Source organism: Ailuropoda melanoleuca, chromosome 15 (genome assembly GCF_002007445.2).
Source record: "Ailuropoda melanoleuca isolate Jingjing chromosome 15, ASM200744v2, whole genome shotgun sequence".
Classification (NCBI taxonomy): domain Eukaryota; kingdom Metazoa; phylum Chordata; class Mammalia; order Carnivora; family Ursidae; genus Ailuropoda; species Ailuropoda melanoleuca.
In genome coordinates, this window is record NC_048232.1 from 26,998,990 (window position 1) to 27,015,189 (window position 16,200).

The 16,200-nt window shown below is 44.1% G+C and overlaps 1 protein-coding gene across 14 annotated transcripts in view; it reads left to right on the forward strand.

Moving 5' to 3' along the window:
- SVIL (supervillin) overlaps window positions 1–16,200 on the forward strand; it is a 231,567-nt gene that overhangs the window by 153,953 nt on the left and 61,414 nt on the right. For 7 of the 14 annotated variants that reach the window (XM_034643768.1, XM_034643767.1, XM_034643766.1 and 4 more), the window contains 5 exons: window positions 11,048–11,128; window positions 13,317–14,213; window positions 14,571–14,741; window positions 15,458–15,492; window positions 16,061–16,122. In XM_034643768.1, the coding sequence (XP_034499659.1) occupies window positions 11,048–11,128; window positions 13,317–14,213; window positions 14,571–14,741; window positions 15,458–15,492; window positions 16,061–16,122 (1,246 nt within the window). The remainder of the gene's footprint in view (window positions 1–11,047; window positions 11,129–13,316; window positions 14,214–14,570; window positions 14,742–15,457; window positions 15,493–16,060; window positions 16,123–16,200) is intronic. The other 7 variants (XM_034643769.1, XM_019800110.2, XM_034643770.1 and 4 more) reach the window with 4 other exon arrangements.

A 16,200-nucleotide genomic window follows, 5' to 3' on the forward strand; every position in this document is an offset into this window, starting at 1 on the left:
TGTCACAGGGTCTTTAGCTCAGAAATCCTATAGCTGCCTGGGAGTTCAGGTGAACATGACATTCTGAAAACAAATGAAGAATATATGTATTCACAGAATAGAGCCTGGGACACCTCTTAATCCCCATTCCCCAGTCCTGCCAAGCCCCTTCAATTTAGAATTTCAGAATTGTGTTTTCTAGAGAAGGAGTTTTGCTAATAGGAACCATTCTTTGTTAATTCAGCCATTGTGCATTTCAGAATAAAATTCAGAGGGATCCGGGGCCTGTGGATTTTTCAGATTTTTAAAAATCTGAGCTCCTGTTACTAATAGAAATCCTGAATGCAGAATTTGTATTTCTTAGTTAATAAAAAAAAGAAAATGCACCGTATTTGTTACTTCTGGGAGTGGAGAAACTTACTAGCTGAGCCCCACACCTGCTGTTTTCCTGAGCGTCTGCTGTGACTCCCTGTTCTCAGTGACCTGTGTATTAGGCAAAGAGGAAAATTAGACCTAATTTCCCAGTGGTGATCCACTCTAGAAAACCCTAGTTTGTTTCATGACTCCACTTCCGTCCCTGCCCCTCACCCAATTTAGCAAATTGTCTCATTAGAAAATGAATATGGTATGTAGAGCTGTCCCTGAAATTTGACCCGAGGAGAGCTGCCATTGGTGCTTTGGACAGGGCTCTGGTGACTCCAGACCTGTGGATTGGCTCAGGAAGGTTTCCCGGGGCACCCTCCACAGTGGGCCTTTTTGGAGACGTGGTGATAAGCAGACTCAGCCAACTGAGAAGGAAAGGGGCTTAGGCTATGCTAGCTAGCTAGCTTTTTATTTTATTTTATTTTAATTTATTTATTATGTTATGTTAGTCACCATACAGTACATCATTAGCTTTTAATGTAGTGTTCCATGATTCATCATTTGCGTATAACACCCAGTGCTCCGTGCAATACATGCCCTTCTTAATACCCATCACCAGGCTAGCCCATCACCCCTCCCCTCTTAGTTTGTCTCTGATTGTATTTGCTCAGCTCCCAGGGAGAGGTTCAGTCTAAAAACTGTCTTCAGAGCCTCAAGCTCATTGTTTTCCTTGTTAAACGTCTCTATTAACCTGCCTGATAGAAATGTCCACAAGGGTGTAATGTGAAGGGAGAAAGCTGCTGCTGGCCGTAGGCATTCCTGTCTCAGCCCCTGTCCCGCCAGGGAGGGGTGTTCCTAACACAGGCTCTAGGTCAGGTCAGGTGTCCTGGAAAACCTAGATCTCTGAGACCTAGGTCTCTAAAGAAGAGACCTCCAGGTACGGGTCCTCTCACAGATCTCCTAATGGGATGGAACTCTTTTCATCCTTTAGCCCCTGTACCCCCAAACATCCCTTCACCCTGCTCTCCTAGCTTCTGACTGTTAAAATATGGTTAACTCAGGCCCATGTTTTGTTTTGTTTTTTCTTTTCCTTCTGTTCTCACTGGCAAGTATCACTTTCTGTTCATTGAATTAAATATGAATAGATCACCCAGAATCCTAGCTAGTGTGTCCTAAAATTCAGACATCTGCCAGATTGTAAGTGCAGAGCTGTGCCATGTGCGCGTGCCCTCGCACGTTCGCACGCCTGCACAGACCCACAAAGCAATCATTAGCACTTTTTCCAAACAGCAACTTGAAGCATATAAACTGTTCATTTTAATGAGATGTCTAAGTTAATAACCATTCTTCTTCGGCTGAATACTGTTTTATAATTAGACGCTGTTATATAATTAGAGCTGGACACCCACAGGGTGAAACTAATTCTACTGGGCTGGATTTGACTTCACTGTGGCAGCGGGAAGCACTTTTTAGTCCGTTGACTCTTAGGAGTTCAGGGAGTTAAAGCCTATCATTCCATTCCAGACCGAGGGATAGAGGCCAAGAGCAACTCGCGACCTCTATGACAACTTAGGGTTGAGTTCTTGTTTCCTGGTAATATAATTCAATGCTAGCCGGTTGCCACATCATAAGAAAGTTCTGTTATATCCAAGGTCACCCTCTCACTGTTCTCTTGTCCCCAGTGACCCTGTGGTCCTCTCCCAGGGGAGTGACCTCTGCCCTATGGGGAGCTGGCTCACTCCAAGACCTCCCAAGAATCGATACTCAATGTTAAAGAATTTTAAATTCTTAGAAACAAAAGTAATCCTGAAGATTATTTAAATATCTATTTTATACATGAAAAAAAAACTAAAGATTAAAGAATTGAATTAAGACTGTATGGCTACTTTGAAAACATTGAGGCCATCATCCATCACCCATTCATTCGGTTGGGCAAGTTCCCTGCGTCTGCCCATTCTTCCCATTGTGCTCTGCTCCCCTTATTTATGTCAGTTCTATTATCCAACACACTGGAGAAGAGAATTTGCTGGTTTTGCCCTTTGAAGGTTAGAGATTTTTAGGAAAGAAGACAGGAAGTGTTAGAGAAACAGTTTATGTGGATTTATAGAAGGTCCTTAAAAACGTGGCCCTTGTAAGCAAAATGGAAACTTGTAGTGTAGGGGAGTTCAAACACAGTAGGCATCCATGTGTCTATGCATACCTTATAGGTATCGATTTATGGATTCATTTCAGCTCTGAGATAGCTTAGCTCATCATTGAAGAAAATTATATTGGGTCTCCTGCGTGTGAGGCACTGTGCTTGTAGCTGGCTATATTATTTTTTAAAAAATGTAGGAAGTAACTATAACGTGATACAGTAAATAAGGTTCTAGAGATCAAGGTTGGGTGCCAGGGGAATACCAAGATGGTGTATTAACTTTTCCTCCGTGGAGAAATAGTCACAGTTGAACGAAGTCCTTAAGGATGCGTGGTTGGTAAGTTTGCTAGCCATGGAAGGGAGGCTGCTCCCAGCATGAAGACACCAATGCCCAGTGAAGACCTAGGCGGAGGGGGTGGGATGAGGCCGAGTGCCAGGTGGGGGAGCAGTCATAAAGCGCCTCAGATGGCACAACAAGGCATTTGGCCTTTGCCTTGTGGACGACAGGAAGTTTCTGAAGCATTCTAACGCAAGGATGATTGATTCTGTGTTTTAGAAAGATTGCTCTAGAACAGTATGGATGGTTGATCTGAAGGAGAGTTGATTCCAGTCAGAAGGCCACTGACGTGTTGGTTGCAGCTACCCAGCCATGAGATAATGAAGTCTGTGCTTCCGAGTTGGCCTTCCTCATTAACTTGGTCCTGTTCGGCATTTGATTAGATAATCTGGAAGATATCAATGATAGGCTGATCAGATTTCAGGAGGAGGGATTGTAAACAAGTTTGGCGATGGTGAGGAAGAGGGAGAAAGGAGGGATGGAGCAGGAAGGAAGATAGAGAGAAGAGAGCACATGTACCCGCGCTAGGGTTGGGAACTAACAAGATGAAATTTAGTAAAGTCCTCTACTTAGAGGGGGGATAATCAGTATACAAGTTCAGGATTGGGGAAACCTGAGTTAACAGCAGTTCGTGGGAAACAGACCTAGGAGTTTTAGTTGACAGCAGAATCTTCATGTGGCTGCCAAAATGGCTAGTCCAATCTCGGGGTACAGTACTGAGAGTGAACTGTCGATAGCACAAATAGTACTGGTCCACCCGTGTTCTGCAGTGCTCAGATTACATCTGGGTGTCTCCTTCTGATTGAGCTGTTGACAAAGGAGAACCTATCCAGAGAGTCTGCTTTCCCATCCGCCCTGCTTTCTTGACCTTTCCAAGTTTTTATAAACTTCTCCCTGTCTTAAGAGAAGCTAGAATCATTTTTTGGAGTCTCTTACACATTCTCTGGTGCTTAGACTCTCAAACCAGTCTGTTCTTTCTGTTCTCATTATCAGATGGTCATTTTCCCAGCACAGTTATAAGGCTGAAGTTTGGCTTGGCGTAGGGAGCCCTAAGGTTACCAGCCTGGCTTCTCGTTGATGATGATTCTGCTTAAAGGGAAGAGGAGAAAGAGATCATGAATTTGCGAGGTGTCTCACAGCTTCCCCTGTAGCTCATGTCTTGGGAGGAGGGACATTCAGAGGCCTTACTGCCTGCACACAAGGCTGACCTACCCGGATGTAGCAGTTCCGGTCAGGATGGCCCGAACATGGCAACATGGATTTGGTATTATGCCAATCCGTGAGATTGGGAAGGACGATCTCAATGATAGCATTACTTTAATACAGGCCTTCCATGAAGGGTACTTGGCCTCTCTTTGTCATTTTCATGTTTCCTTCCCTGCTACTGCCAGCATCTAGCATGTACCAAGTGGCTCAATCATTCTTGAATGAATGTTCTGTTGTTTTCTGTATTTTCTTGGAAGTGTCACCAAACTGTAACAGTGCTACTTGAAAGAGCCAATCTGCAAGCGGTCTATCAGCCCATAACTGTAAGGGTTGCAGCCAATGTAAATCAGGGGGCCTTTCCTCATCAAGAACATCACGCTGTGAGCAGACCGTCAGCGGAACTCAACAGCAAGCCTAGTGACGTTGCTCGTCTCCTCTCGGATGTAGGTCTTTGACCTAATCATGGGCCAGGGACACCAATCAGCGGGACACATTCTGAGCAGCACTGCCGTATGACAAGTTTCCTTCCACTTTGTCTGAGGTTGGAGTTCTTGTGTGTGATCTTGAGCCAGCGTGCTCGTAAATATTATTAAACTGTGAGTGGGCATCATGGTGGGAGGGGGGAAGGCTACTTTCGGGGCCTTGTGAACCCAGTCTCCGGTCCTGCATGGCTGATGGTAGGTTAGTCTCATGACTAAGGCAGCCAAGTCCCTGGATCACTTTGCTCTAGCAAGGGTGTGGCTAGAATGGAAGCGGGAGATGTGGAAGTCCAAATCCAGCTGGGAACTAGAAGCTGGAGCCACTTTGGGAGGCCCCTCTGGCACCTTCCTCAGACTCCAGTGCTTTCTAGATAGTCCTTTCTGTGTGACATACCTTCTGTCTTTGTGCTTTCTCATCTGAGGCTGTAGCATTTAGGCTTTCAGTACTGAGATTAGTTCCGAGGGAACCTGGAAGAAATTGGTTATTCCATGTGTTTATCCTGCTTCTGCTCCAAGAAGACTCTCTATTGCTACCTTTTCATTACTCAACAAGTCCTCACTATTTATGTCTTTCCTTCCTTCCTTCCTTCCTTCCTTCCTTCCTTCTTTCCTTCCTTCCTTCCTTCCTTCCTTCTTTCCTTTCTTTTTCTTTCTCCCTCTCCTTCTCTCCTTCCTTCCTTCCTTCCTTCCTTCCTTCCTTCCTTCCTTCCTTCCTTTCTCCTTTCCTTTCTCTTTTCCTCCCTCCCTCCCTTCCATCCTTTCTTATGGGGCAGGGCAGAGGGAGAAGGAGAGAGAATTTAAGCACGCCCAGCATGTGAGCCCAACGTGGGGCTCGATCTCATGACCCTGAGATCATGACCTGAGCTGAAATCAAAAGTCAGACCCTTAACTGACTGAACCACCCAGGTGCCCCAAGAAATCCCCACTTTAAAATCCAACAGTGGTATATTTGTTAATTGATGTATAATTCACATCAAAATGCACATATTTTAAGGATGCAGGTTGGTGAGTTTTGGGAAACATGTAACCATTACTCCAGTTGAGATGGAAAAGGCTTAATATAGTTGCTGTGCCTCTGACCGCCATTGACTATTGACTCTCTCTGCAAGGACCTAATCAGCTGCCACAGCCCGATGGTATCGGACACTCAACTCGTTATGTTGTACCAAGACAACCCTTCCCACTTGGTTCATTGTTTTTAACTAAGTTTTAATTATTAAAAATAGTTAAGCATAACATTAAGGCATACTGCATTACATAACAGCATCAATTTAATATGTAAAGAAGGAGAATGAATCTAAGGCATTACTTGCCACTATTCAGAGGTAATCTCTTTTTTCCTTGTTTTCAAAACCTCAGGCGACACTATACTACTTCTCCAGAACGACGGCCCCTCGGCCCTAGAAATAAATTTTGTACTCTTACGAAATGATAGACTTTTTAATCTGAGTTTGGACATCCCTCAGCCACCTGTCAGTCTCAGAGTCAGAGTGTATGGAAAACTCGTCCAAAAAGTTCTATTATATGCCATAGTTTGGGAGTGCCTGTGAGTTAGCCAGATCAGTTTTAGACCTTGATCCACGATTTTGAGAGCCACGCATTTAATTCAAAAGGAAGAATTGGGCTTTTCCACCAATGTCAACACTTAGGAGTGACCACTCGGCTGTTTTCTGCTCTCTGCTCAGGTTTCTCAGTCTCTTTCGGCTATGGGGAGAAAATTTGAAGGAAAGAAAGAAAAAGATCCAAAATAGATTTTGCGGAATTGACTGTGTTTGGCCCACATTTTCGTTTGTTATTTATTTATACATATTTTTGCTTTTAAAGAATGAAAAGAGGTGTTTGAATTTAAAAATTCCATTAACTGCACTAAACATCTATGTGAAAGTAAATCCCTTAACTGTGACTGTTGTCTAAAATCAGTTATGAAGGTACACTGAATTACAAGTTTTAGAAGTCTTAAGTTTTTAAGATATTTATATTGAAGTATAATTTATATACAGTGAAATTCTGTGAATCTTGATAAACATGTAAAGTTGTGTGACTATCACTATAACCAAGACACAGAACCATTCCATCAGCCCAAAGATTCCTTTGTGTGCCCTTCGCCACCACCACCACGTACTTCCAACCAACGATCTGTCTTCTGTACTACAGTTTTAGATTTTTTAATATATAAAATCAAATTCCTTGAGTATTTTGTTCTTGTCAGTTCCAAAGAAGTCAATAAGAATTTGGTGAAATTATTTTTTTAAATCTTAGGAGAAATGTTTATAATACCGTCAGAAAAGAAATCCCTCTTAAGCGGTTGAGATTTAAACTTACAAGATAGTTCACACAGAGCTGATTTTGAATTTCAGATTCCCTAGTGGATACTCAGCATTCAAGGAAGTCAGGTGTGCATGCTAAAATTATTTTCCTTGATGAGGGCATTGCACCTATGACATAACGGACCCATGAATATTTATCAGTGAATGTTTAGTTGATATTTAGCTATTGTGATGTTGATCCTGAAAAGTGCCTGTGTAAGTGGGGATTAGGCTTTGTGAATTAGGTGTTATGTCACATTATCATTTTCTATGTGTGCCAGAGGACGAGGAGGGGCAGCCAAGAGACCCAGTCAAGCTGCAATATTCCCTTGGGCCTCAGAGTATTTCTGATTCCTCCCACTTAACACCCAGTATCACCTGTTCCTAGTTTATCCCTCCCATGAGTTTATTCGTTTCCAGTTGGTTGGTTCTCACACTTGTCTTCCGCTATAGATTGCTTTGGTGGGGGAAGGAGACAAGGTCTCACGCACCTTGCCAAGTCTGGGCCCCTGTGCCCCCCTCCCACCCCTCCTCAGCGGTGCGTGTCCCCTGAGCCAAATTGCTCTTCGCTGCCAGCCTCCTTAGATTTCCTGTTGTGCATTTGGAGAAAAAAACAGGAAGAAGATAATTGGGTTTTGTAGGATTTACAGGTAATTTCCAGGCTCTCTGCTGACGGTGGAACAGGCACGGCCGAGAGACCGCCACCCAGTCAGGGTTGTGGGTGTGGCCAGGACGCCCCTGGTGCTTTCCTTGCTTAGCCCCAGAGCGCGTGAACACTGGTGCCCCAACTACATCATTTCTCACTCAAGCCAGAGAGGGTTGCTCATTCATTAGCCATTCATTTTCCAGACTTGGAAGCCGGTAGGTGAAGATGTAGGCTTGGGGGGAGGGGTCTCACGACACTTGGGTTCAAGCCCCAGCCTTTCTTTATTGGCTTTTGATCTGGGCCAGTCAGTATACTTTTTTGTACCTTCCTTTCTTTCTGAGATGAGTAAAAGAATACCTCCGAGGGTTGTTAGGGAGATGATCATTCAGCAGTTCATCCATCCCACAGTATTTATCGAGACCTGCTCTTGGCCACACCCTGTTCTTGGTGCTGATGATGCAACAGTCTTTTCTCAAGAAGCTCATCTCCCCTAGTGAATCTTTCTCCCCTGGGAGAAAGACAGCAAACAAATAAACATGCAGCATGACAGATGCGGTAAGTGCTATGAAGGAAGTTGGAGCAATTCAGGGAAGGGAGAGAGAGAAACGATTGGCGGTTGCTACTTTGATATAGAGTGGTTAGGAAGGGCTCTCTGATAGGATCGTGGTTGAACAGAGACCTACATAAAGTGAGGCAGCCCTGCAGCCATTGGGGTGGAGGCCCAGGCAGATGTAGCCTCTGCAGAGGCCTGAGTGGACTCCGTGCATGGAGCATTTGAGGACCCCAGTCACTGGTGAGGCAGGAGCATAGGGGGAGGGGAAGAAGGGGGGCAAGACTTGAGGAGGAGATCGATGGGGAGGGGCTATCACCAGGGCTTTGGCTTTCACTGTAAATGATATGTAGAGGCATAAAAGGGATGCAAAAGAGAACCAGTCTGGCTGCTAAGCTGAAAATAGAGTGTCGGTGGGCAAGGATGAAAACAAGTAGAATAATTAGGGGGTCATCTTAGTAATCTGGGTGAGAGACGGTGGTGGCTTGAACCAGAATGACAGCAGCAGAGGGGAGGAAAGAGGTTAGGTTTGGAAGGTCCCCAGTGAAATTGCTGATAACTTAGATGCGGGGTGTAAAAGAAACAGGAATCAAAGGGGAGTCTCGATATTTTTTTGGCTGAGGCAACTTGAAGTGGGAGTTGCCATTTGCTGAAATAGAGAAAGCTCCAGTGCAAGTGACTTTGGAGGGAAATCAAGAGTTCAGTTTTTGGACATGTTATGTTTAAGATGTCTACCGGATATCCAAATGGAAGCGTCAAGTGGCTATTGGAGTCCAAGAGTCAGAGTTGAAGGGGAGGTCAATGTGGAAGTGAAAGCCAGACGGGAACATCAAGGCATTGAATGTCGGTGGAGGAGGAGAGGAGCCCGTCTTGGGCACCCCGAGCTCTAGAGGTGCAGATGGTGGGGGGAGGAAGAGACCAAGAAAGCTGCACGCAGAAAGTGTCCAGTTTGGAGTAGGTGTCTCCCCATCTTCTCTCCTTCTTTTCTGGTTCTGATGGCAGGAGGTATACCCAAGTAAGCGCCTAAGCCAACGTCAAGGATCCTAGTACCTTACTTTGAGAAATACTGTTGTGTATCACTCCTGCTGTAAACTTCCTTAAGACAAACTCGTCCTCCTGGTTGAGGCTGGACCCACATTCCTTAAAATCACATGACTTCTGAATTAAGACTCTGTTTGTCTCATCTCTTTACAATATAAAAGCAGTAACTCAGAGACGTCCACTAGGGTGTTGTCTATGAAGAAGGAAGGAGAGGAGCATTTGAAAGGGCTTACCACATTCTTGGCGTGATGCCTTCCCTATTTTTGGTTCTTTTTCATTACATTCATATGTACTATCCATGAAATGTCAAAAATTCAGTATTTGCTACCATGAGCATAGTTCCTTGGTTTTTTGGCTAGTTCCATACCTGTGGTGTAATGAATAAATGGAGCCCAGCAAGGCCTCCATGCCTGTGTATGATTTTCACTTTTCAGATGCTGACCCAACATGTTCTTAAACAAGCCCCTGATTATTTATTTATTTATTTTAAAAATGTATTTAGCTGACCAAGTTCTAGTGTTATCAATGAAAGTCATATTCGGAAAGCTGTATGGCACTTCACAGTTTACAAAGTCTATTATACAAAATGCATATGAGTCCTAAAATAATTTCGTGAGGTAGGCATATTAGTTATATTAACTTGGTGGTTTTCAATAGCAAATATCTGCCACTCTGTCTTCTCCCACTCTATCCTATGCTAGAGTAATCAACTCTTTCTTAGCTGCAAATGATAGGCTAAGTATTCCTATGTTGAAATGAATGTTGAGAAATTAGACCTTTTATGGTTGGAGATAAAACGGCTTTCCATACATCTGAATTTTTTTTTGTTGTTCACTACAGACTGAATTGCTGTAATGCTGGGGATAGGGAGGTGGGCTGACAGGTTCGGGTGTAGAAAGATAGGGGGATAGCCAAGCCTGGAATATGACAGATTTCAGTGGTCACAGCAAAAGGTACAGTAGTGGTTACAGATTGGTTCTTGCCTGTCAGCTTAAGCTAAAACTTGAACTAAAATGATTTTTAGAAAATTAAGATTATTTTATTCTAATTATCATTCTATTTTTTGGAAACTGCTTTGAGCTAAAATGTGTTCCTAGCCTAGTATCGAAAAACTCTTACAGATAAGTTGGTATGGTTTTGAGCTGGTGAAGATTCTCTTTCTACATCATAAGATGACACATCGGTAGTTTGTTTCTCCCGCGTCCTGCCATACGTGGTCACCACGGGGTTTTTCTGGCCTGTTCAACCTTGGCATAATTCCTTCATCACATTCAATTTTGCATTATAGTCGATCGTGTGTCAAGGAATGGATGTGTAAATCCTATGTTATCTTGCCTGCCGTAGGGTAAGTTTTTTAATGGCTGGGGTGATGCCTGAGTCACCTGTGTTATTCCTCAGAGCCTGGTTCAGTGTTTCCTACGTAGTAGGAACTCGGCATTTATCGAATTGACCTGAATTGGTACTGGTTACGTCATTGTTATATTGGTTGCGTTACTCAGTGACAAATGTAAAAGGAGAACGTGTAAGAGCAGTTACAGATATGATCTCATTGCCTTTCTTTTTATTGATTCCCTTTATTTGATATGTGCTGTTTTGCGTGGACACTGTCTTTGTATTTGGCTATTTACCAATGTCCCTTGACAAAATTCATAGATGATGAGTTTACATTTAATCCAACTTCTTACAAGGAAATTGTCTGGTATTTGTGGGGAGAGCGTGACTATAACAGACTCCTAATACTTTCAGATTATTTGGAAAACACCTTATGTGGTGGCTTTGGATAGCTTTATTTCTCTCTCTTGAGTTTAGTAACGGGCCAATGTCCTTGGGAGTTTCGTGAAGTGAATGGAAACCTCATGACAAAATGTGTTTATGCATTTTCAGAGCCAGGATTAGTCTTGACTTAACAAAAATCAGCCTTCAGGTTTTAAATTATAATTGTCTGTACATGTGTTGACATTCGAATAGAAATTATCTGAAGTTTTGTCTTTTGTACATGATAGTACCGGGAAACCCAAACATGAGTGGTTTCTCCAGAAAGATTCCGAAGGGGACACACCTTCTCTTATCAACTGGCCTTCCAGGTATATCCCCAGGCTGAACCTCTTGGCTTCTGTGTAGTGAGTGCTTCTTCCCCGCTGACTTGCCTTGCTGTTCCACACATTACCAGATGCTAACTCTCTTCTCGCCCTCTGTTAATGGCAGTGCGTTTGAAAATGACGTGTTTACAGGGGGCTGCTGGAAGTTACTTTTTGAACATTTGCTTTTCTCCTCTGATCGCCCTAATCCCTGCTAATAGTATTTCCCCCTCCTCGTTTTCCTTTTTTTGAAAATCTTTTTGATGACACTTCTTGCTTCTCTCCTTTCTCACCAGCCTGCACACCGTCAAGTGGGGGCAGTGGTGAAGAGCTCCTTGGTTGCTCTCTTCTTGAGTCACAATAACTAACCAGCTAGTACCCCATCTGGTCAACACCCCCTCCTCCCACCCAGAGCTTCCAGCATCCTCCTTTTCACGTCTCCTCGTCTCTAAACCAATAGTTAATATTCACCAGTTGCACTTAGGGCATGTGGTTTTAAAGGCAGACAAAAAACCCCCTATCATTTCATTTTTAAGGTTGGGGGCAGGGAGAGGCGGAAGGAGTAAGAATGAATAAGTCTCTGGCAGGACAAAGCACCCATATACTGAGTTTCTAACAGTCACTTTGTTCTCAGCTGAGGACAACATTCAGATTGTCTCTGATTAGAAGGACACATTCCACAGGGGAACTTGAACCACATTTCAGTCTTCTTTTGATTAACAAAGCTTATAAATATGAAAACCTCCAACACTGGCTAGTCTCTGGGAAAAATAACAACACGGAAAGCTTTTTTTTTCCCCTCCTGAATTGTTCATGGTGACAGTCTTTTATGTGTGTCTTTCATTTTTTGTTAACGAAATATACATAGATATCCTGCATCTGATGTTGAAAAACACATAGGCGCTTATATCAAATTTAGCAGGGTGCATTTGTAATTTAAAGAAATATTCTCTTCTAAACCATCTGTCATAAATAATTATTTTTGCTGACTAATCTTCAGTAAATGAAGGTTTAGATTCCCCAAGAAATCACTTTTCCCACTCCAAAAATGTGTTTTACTTTTTAAGGATTATTGCCAAGTGGTAGCCCATTCTTAAACAGGTTCAGTGGTTTTTCCTTCCTCACTACGTGCCATTTCAAAAGGCAAAGATAAATCCTAGCTAAAACTATTAAATGGTTACTCTTTGCGAAGTACTAAGCCATCCATGTGCTTTGCCAACATCGCATTGCATTTTGTCACTGTGATTTCCATTGAAAAAGCAAGACAACTGAGCCAGGTAAGTGGCCTCCGACCACACAGCTGAGCCAGTTTTGAACCCAGGTCTCCCAGGTGCCCCCAGCCAGAGCACTGGGCTCCTTGGCTTCTGCAGTGATAGAAAAAGCTTTGTAGCTTTTAAACTGGATTTCAATTTTGCTCTCAGACATTTAAATAGCTCTAGAAACGAGAGCAGTCTCTTTTCACATGAGTTTTTATCTAAGGGCCTAATAGCAGTTCCAAAGGGGAGAAAACGTTCAGTCTGTTCTTTCAACAAATATCTTTCCTCTAACATTCTTCTTGGGGCTACAGTGGTTAGTAGTAATGATGTCCAAACTGGTCACATGTCTTAGGAATGAATGAATACAGTCTGCATTGCATGAAAAAGCTTGGGAATGTTTAGTTGAGTGCTTGAAAGGGGTGATTGTTTGCTTTTTCTTGAGCTCAATTAAAAAATTTTTTTAAGAAGTCACCAATGTTCTTACATTTCCAGGAGACAGTGAAATTACATTTGGTCAGTAGGTGTGTGTATACCTGGAAACTCCCACCAGAGTCCGCACACAAGGCCCATACGTGTGGAGGCTTTATGGATTCCCACAGCAGCCTCGGTGTGCCCTCACGCATACTGGTGGGGGATAGTAACGGATTTTTCTGTGGCTTCTGGTCATTCATTGAGTCAGAAGGCATCCATTCTCCCCCAGGATGGCATCTGAGCCGTCTCAGCTTTAAGTCTGGCGCCACACCAGCACATTTGGAAACTTGAAATCGTTCATGCAGCAGGCAGTGGGTTTCTGACAGTAGCCACCAGAAATGCATTGTCCCCAGTGGTTCTGCCTTTGGGTGGATTTCCATTCATGGGTGATCTAAGGTCCACGCATGCTTTCTCCCCGTGAGGCACTTACTGCACTTTGCAACTTAAATCCTTTTTCTTTCTTAAAGAGTTAAGGTTAGAGAAAAAATGGTGAAAGAGGAGAGCGCTCGCAGCAGCCCTGAGGTGGCCTCCGAGCCCTTCACTCAGAGGAGACATCAGCCAGTGCCCGTCCATTGCTCATCCTTTCAGTCAGAAAATTCGGCCTTTGATAGGGTCTCGAGCAAGGCAGCCAGCTCCGCGCGACAGCCGATCCGAGGCTATGTCCAGCCGGCAGACCCCATTCACACGGCCACGCTGGTGACCTCAGAGATCCCAGAAAATTTATCTGAATGCAGCTGGGGGGGGTCAGCCACCCAGAATGTCAGAAAGCCTGCCACCTTGAAGGTTCTAGAAAGTGAGAGAAGGGATACCCCAGTTCTCCATATTTGTGAATCGCAAGCAGAGGAAGATACGCTCTTCACCGAAGCTCTCGAGAAAAGCAGGAAATCACTTTTGGCTTTGGAGGATCACGGGCTTACGAGAAGCCACGAAGACCCCTCTGGAAATGAAGAGTTCGGCGAGCCTGCTGTTAGCGCGGCCACCTCAGAACATCAGGAGGAACCAAAGAGTCTGGCACACCCGCCTCCAGCTCAGCAACAGCCCCCTGAGAGAATAAGCAGACAAGAAGTGGTCTTGTATGTTCAGAGCCAGCCCGTGTCCCAAGAGGCCAGGGTGACAAGCCACAGAAAGGAAGTCGTGACGAAGAAACGCAAGGTCCTCACCCGCTCGCTGTCTGACTACACGGGCCCCCCTCAGCTGCAGGCCCTGAAGTGCCAGGACCCCGCATCCAAGCAAGAACCAGAGCCGCGGAGTTCCAAAGCTGAAGGGCCACCGCCGGAACTCGGCATGCTGGACACCAAGGTCTCTGTCGCCCAGCTTCGAAATGCATTTCTGGAGTCTGTCAATGCCAGCAAGAAACCCGAACTGTAGGTGATGTTTCAAACGTCCTCCTGATGGGTCACTTGCACGTCCTTGGCAGAATTATTCACTTCTCAACTTGCGTTGTGTCCTGCATTGAGTCCTGTTAGCTTAGCTCACCAGTGTGCAGGGCAGGCCATACAGGACGTGGCTCAGAAACTACCATTCTGCTTCTGCCTACTAATGGGGAGCTACCGGACGGGGTCGCTGGAATGCGCCGCCTCCTTGAAGTGCATGGTCGGGGCATGCAGCGGGATTTGGCGGTGTCTGGGCCTTGCCTCACTGAGATGCATAAACCTTTGCTTTATTCTCTCTCTCTGTCTCTCGTTTCCCTTCCGTACACTCCCTCCCAATGATGCTAAAAGCCAACCCCGGGTGGAGAGGTCAACCGAAGGCGTTGGCTTGCCTACCGGTGTGGAACGGGAAAGAGGGTCCCGGAAACCAAGACGCTATTTTTCTCCTGGTGAAAGTAGGAAAACTTCCGAGAGATTTAGAACTCAACCTATAACCTCAGCAGAACGAAAGGAATCGGATAGGTAGGCATGCGTGATGTGAAGTTCTGTAGTCTAGGAACGTAAAAGCAATCGTACAGGATTTTCCCACGGTGATTGTCCTGGCACTGTTTACACGGGATGTGGTGATTCCATCTTTTCTCTATCGTTTCTATAAGGGATATTTATGTGGCTTGTATACATGTGTTTTTAAAAAATGCTGCCCGTGGCATCAGTACCGCAACGCAGTTTTACATTACATTCAGATGGTAGGAAGTGAGACGCATGATTTCTCTTCATTTACTGTTTTTCATTTCTTGTGCCCTCGTTAAATTAGAATCCACAGTGAGTATTCACCAGATTTTCCAGTGCAAAGAAGTAGGGGTTTTATATTCATCTTATAAATGTCTGTCTCCGTGTCATATCTGAATTTTACACGATCATATGCTTATGCAGAGAGATGATGATGTTTGTCCACAAAGTGACCGGTCGTGTTTGATTTAAGTCCCACTCGGTTCTGGTTTGTCTCCACGACGTGTGCCCCTGGCTGGGTTCTGTGCACACGCACTCTGCCGTGTCCATTAACACTTGTACCTGTGTATTCACAATGGGAATTGCTAGCAGGATGATAGTCTTTAAAAGAGTGCAATTGAAATTTTACTTTTGTTTTTACTTTTACTTTTAATCTGATGATTTATTTGCATCTTCTATTCCCACCGGCTAATTTTTTGTTATTATTATTTGCCTAATGTCTTTCCTAGGTCTGCTTCGCATTCAGAAATGCCAACTGCTGAGGGCAAGTATCTGTTTTCTTTTTGCCACTTTTCTATCACCTCACCCACATTAGGTTTCCGTAAGATTTTGGTTTTTTAGAGGATGAGATTATGGAGCCTACCTATTTCTTTTCTGCGGGTTTCCTTTCTGTGAATCTAATAAAACCTAGTTGAGATTCTCGGGTGAGCTTTTCCTTATTTTTGAGAGAGTTAGAACTGTGGAAAGAATAATAGTAAAACAACCGATTTGCTAAAGCAGCAGCTTTTTGTTGTTAATTTCTTGTTATTACTTTGTAACAATAAAGAAGAGAAATTCCTTTCATAAAATCTGTTCTTAAACCTCAATTGTTCAAGCATTGTCATAGAAAATTCCTGTCCAGAGTTTTGTCTGGTTAATTGCAATGGAAATTAGCACCTTCTCACTGAGCAGAAGAATGGGACCCCTCCAGGGGGAATATATTGCCAATTGTAATTTTTGGTACATCCATTCTTAGATTCAAAGGATTTCCAGGTCAGCCTTGGGAAACTTTTCGGAGACTTCACCTATATTTTCCTAATGATGTTCAGTTTTTATTTTGTGGCCTTTTACAGATGAAGAAAACGTAGACGAACGAGCCAAGCTGAGCGTCGCTGCCAAGAGGCTGCTTTTCAGGGTAAGGTGTGGTGAAGTGCTTGAGGCAAAACCGTCCCCCTGCTCCCTGCACGGGGCCCCTGCAGGCCTCCTCGCCCTG